Here is a 4,563-nt window from a genome sequence, read left to right on the forward strand (position 1 = left end):
AACTTAGAAAATGGAAAAACAATTCTGTGACATTATTTATGGTGTGCCTTAACAGTAGCTACGTCTGGATAACAGTGTTACAGAGACCACATTATTTATGGTATGCCTTAACAGTAGCTACGTCTGGATAACAGTGTTACAGAGACCACATTACTTATGGTATGCCTTAACAGTAGCTACGTCTGGATAACAGTGTTACAGAGACCACATTACTTATGGTATGCCTTAACAGTAGCTACGTCTGGATAACAGTGTTATAGAAAATCCAGACTGTATTACAGTGTGACAGAGAACTCAGGCTGGATTACACTGTTACAGAGAACTCGGGCTGGATTACAGTGTCACAAAGATTCCTAGGCTGGACTTACAGCATCACAGAGAACTCAGGGTGGATTACAATGTTACAGAAAACTGAGATTAGATTACAGTTTGATAGAGAACCCAGGTGCTGGATTACATTATTACAGAGAACCAAGGCTGTATTACTATGTCACAGAGAACCCTGGCTGTATTACACTGTAACAGAGAACCCATACTTCCTAGAAGTTCCTGTAAATTTCTTTTTATCATAAAAATTAAAATACTGTATATTAATTCTGTAAAACTGTATAATAATACTGTTTATTAATATCTATTGTTTTTTTTTTGTTAAAAGTGTATCCAAGTTCTAACTAAAACATTTTCATATACCAGTAAAATAGTAAAATAATATTCATTGTGTTTATTAAAAGTAAACCTCAGTTCTAATATCTCTGACTTCAAAATTAGTAAAATAATTAAAATCCACTCAGTTTGTTAAATCATACTTCGGTTATAACTAAAAAAATTCACTTAATAAACAAAATTAGAGGAATAATTATTGGATATTCATCCTTTGGAAACAATAAAACATATCTTGTCATAAAAACAGGCATGTAAGATATTATTAGACTTATTCCTTACCCAAAATGTTTATTAAAGTATTCCATGTCTTGGCGGGCTTGGCTAGCTCCAGATACCCACAGATCAACTGGGTCAGTGGTTACTGTAAACTTAAGTACAAGGCCCAACCCTAAAATAAGGCTAAGTAAGACCGACAACACCATGATGGGAATAGGATGGCAAGCTACAAATTTACCCCATCGAGAAAAGTAAAAGTACAAGACGTTCTCAATCTTTAACCCTAATTTATGTAAAAATAAAGACGAAAAACACCAGTTGCATAGAACATTTGATAACCACTGACACCGTTTCTTATTAGGTCTTGGACTGGTGTCATTAGAAGCATTCTTCCATTCTACAAAAAAAGAGAAAATCATTTAGTAAAAAAATATGTTGTTTTAGATTCTTGTAAGTAACAGTTATAACTTAGAATGTAGTATTGACACATGAATCTAAGTTTTTAAGTACAACGTACATTCATTCAGTAAAGGTGTATTACTAAAACTATTAAACCTGTATTAGTTCTTCAAAGCTAACATTTGAGTGATACATTTTTTATGGGTCCTTTTTTTCTTTTATAAAATATGTCAATGGTTTATTGATGTTAGAAATTAAATATTTCTTCTAAAGCAAGATTTGGGTTCTTTTCAACAGTATCCAATGTTTAAGGTGTTGTAGTATTGGACCCTATACACAAGAAACACAAACTTCAACACTACAAGTGGAACTTATGTTAAATAAGACACGAGATTCAAAACCCTTATGTGTTTTATCAGGAGTAATTATATTTAAATGAAATATTGCATTTCTGCCTATGATGGATAAGGTGTTTTATTTTAATGTGAAGTAATAACTCGTATTTTTGTGCTTGAGAATATACATATAAACATTCTTAAAATGGTTATACAAAAACCTGCCAAACATACATCTAATGGTTGCATACAGTTTAAACCAACAATCTTGGGCCTAAATAAAGCTGTTTCAGAAAATCAATGAAACATCAAGCATCAGATATGTTTTGATGAGTTTAACATTGACAGTTTTATAAATCCTTTATAACACAAGTGAAGAAGTTTTAAACATTCGATGTTAAAATAAGATATTTTTATATTTCCTTGATCACTAAAAACAATTGTGTACCTAGTGCATGTGGTGTATCAACTGATAAGTTGTACATATTATACTAAAATGTGGTAGCTGAAGGACAAGTACAATACTAACTCACATGATTTTCACAAAACAACAATAAAGTATCAAAATAAACAACGTCCTTGAGATAAGGTTAATCAGTAACTCAAAGTAACTGTGCTCCAGAGATGCTTTGACACTTGTTTGAATATTTATTACTTCTGGTTTCTGCCTACGGAACTTACTTATTCAAAAATCACAGTGATAATCATAGGGATAAACTTTTGAAAGGAAAATTTCAACAAAACTTTGTATTTTGGATGAAATTTTACACTTATTCTCAAAACAGAGCAACGAAACAAACAAAAATAAACAAAGAAATTTTGTTTTGAAACATGAGGACAATATTTTGGTTATCTATTTTTGTTTGAAATGGTAAATTATTTTGTGCATATGGCAGTAAAGTGGTTTGTTTTGAACTTAGTGCAAAGCTACACGACGGCTATCTGTGCTAGCTGTCTCTAATTTAGCAGTGATAAGGCATCTAGTCAACACCACCCATTGCCAACTCTTTTACAAATGAATAGTGGGATTGACCATCACATTATAGCACCCCTATAGCTGAAAGGATGAGCATTATTCGGGATTTGAACCCACGATCTCAGACTGAGAGTTGAGGATCCTGACAGTAAAGTGAACATCAGGGGTTTATATAATACTAGCAGATACCCATTGAAACAATTCAACAGTAATTTTCCTAAAAATAGTGATAATAAATATAAAATGTACAGACAATCCAATCCCTTAGATCAGAGCGTATATGCAATTTGATTGTCTAGTGGGTTGTTTACAACCATATTTTGTCATTCCATGAGTTATTTCAATAACAAAAATTGTATTGTGTTTGTTTTTAAACGAAGGAAACTGATTGCGATGCACTTTTGGCAACAATGTTTTGGTTTTGATGTAATGAGTGCATCTAGCACAACAGAGTGCTCAGGTTCACTTAGTAGCTGTGGGGATTCTTTCCGCTGGATCCCGCCATTCCTTGTCATTTTATTGAGAGCAAGAAATGACTGCTACCAAAGTGAGTGCTTTCAGACAGTTGTCACTTCTATAAGTTTCAAAGGGGAGATATTAGATTCAATTCAAATCAATTTATTTGACATTATACTGTTACGACAGCGGGGGTCACATGACGCTAGTAACACGTCACATTCTCGAAGGTTCGTGAATCCTCGAGTGTTTACTAGATCTGCGGTATTCTTGTATATATAAGACCGCCAAGAAGTGACGGCAACAATGTAATTGAACTGCAGACAGAGATTGATGATTGAGTCGAGTACGTGAGTTGTTCGTTGTGAATTATAGCGTTTGTTATAGCGTGACTGTGGAAATTAAGTGTATTGCAAAGTTGTATTTAGAAAGAATAAACCAGTTTTATTCAAGAAAGGACTTGTATCGCTAAAGTTTTGTCGGAACGAATTTACAGAAAATTAACTAACGACCAGAGACGTAGCAATAAAATAAAATCATGCATGTGTATAATACCTACATGAAACATAATTAAATATAAACCAAACAACAACAGATATATACTCAAACACGTTACGCTCTTTATACATTTTTTCTTTTCATGCTCCTATCTTTGAAATATTTCCTTCAATCAGTCAACAGAGGAAGTCCAATTTTTTCATGAAATTTTCTCACAAAAAGAAACATTTTTGTTATCAAATGTATAAAATATTATACTGATATCAACACTGACTCATCAGTTTTTGTATGTGATGAATGGTCAATTTGAAAAAAAATTAATAATTTTCCAGTAATGTACTCTTTAAAAGAAGCATTTTCACTTATACTTTTCTGTGGTTAACCATTCAAAAGATACAGAGCATGACAGACAGACATACAGATATGTGGCTATTAAATACATAGAGAGAGAGATATTAACTTGTAAAAACCAATTAAGTTATTTCTCAAGCACAGGGTAAAACATTAGCTCAATATAGTTTATGTAATTATAATTCTGATATTGTGCTACAATTCACATAATACCTGATGTACGTAGACCACTGTAGTAAGCATACACAGTGATTATAACTTGAACAAGAATAACACAGATGATGGCCATCACCAAATACGCTCCATCTACATATAGTGTCAGTGGTCCTGGTGACTCCAACACATCAAAAGAGGTTTCGGCAGGGCATGAGTCAGGACAGTCACGACATGAGCAAGCAAACCCGCTTGAAACAACGGGTTCCGAACATCTTGAAACAAAGAATGTAGTTACATTGAAATCAAACCCTAGGGTTGTAAAATTATTTTCTAAACATCTTGAAACAAAGAATGCAGTCACACTGAAATCAAACCCTAGTGTTGTGAAATTATTTTCTAAACATCTTGAAACAAAGAATGCAGTCACACTGAAATCAAACCCTAGGGTTGTGAAATTATTTTCTAAACATCTTGATAGAAAGAATGCAGTCACATTGAAATCAAACTCTAGGG

At 33.0% G+C, this 4,563-nt stretch overlaps 1 protein-coding gene across 1 annotated transcript in view; it reads right to left on the bottom strand.

Moving 5' to 3' along the window:
* Nucleotides 1-4,316, bottom strand: part of LOC111084070 (Niemann-Pick C1 protein-like) — an 8,424-nt gene extending 4,108 nt beyond the window's left edge. The window contains exons 1-2 of the mRNA XM_022380857.1: nt 4,108-4,316; nt 943-1,276 (exon numbers count right to left, since the gene is read on the bottom strand). Of these exons, the coding sequence (XP_022236565.1) occupies nt 943-1,276; nt 4,108-4,183 (410 nt within the window). The 5' untranslated portion in view covers nt 4,184-4,316. The remainder of the gene's footprint in view (nt 1-942; nt 1,277-4,107) is intronic.
* Nucleotides 4,317-4,563: the final 247 nt, after the last annotated feature.

Source organism: Limulus polyphemus, unplaced genomic scaffold, assembly GCF_000517525.1.
Source record: "Limulus polyphemus unplaced genomic scaffold, Limulus_polyphemus-2.1.2 Scaffold13352, whole genome shotgun sequence".
Taxonomy (NCBI): domain Eukaryota; kingdom Metazoa; phylum Arthropoda; class Merostomata; order Xiphosura; family Limulidae; genus Limulus; species Limulus polyphemus.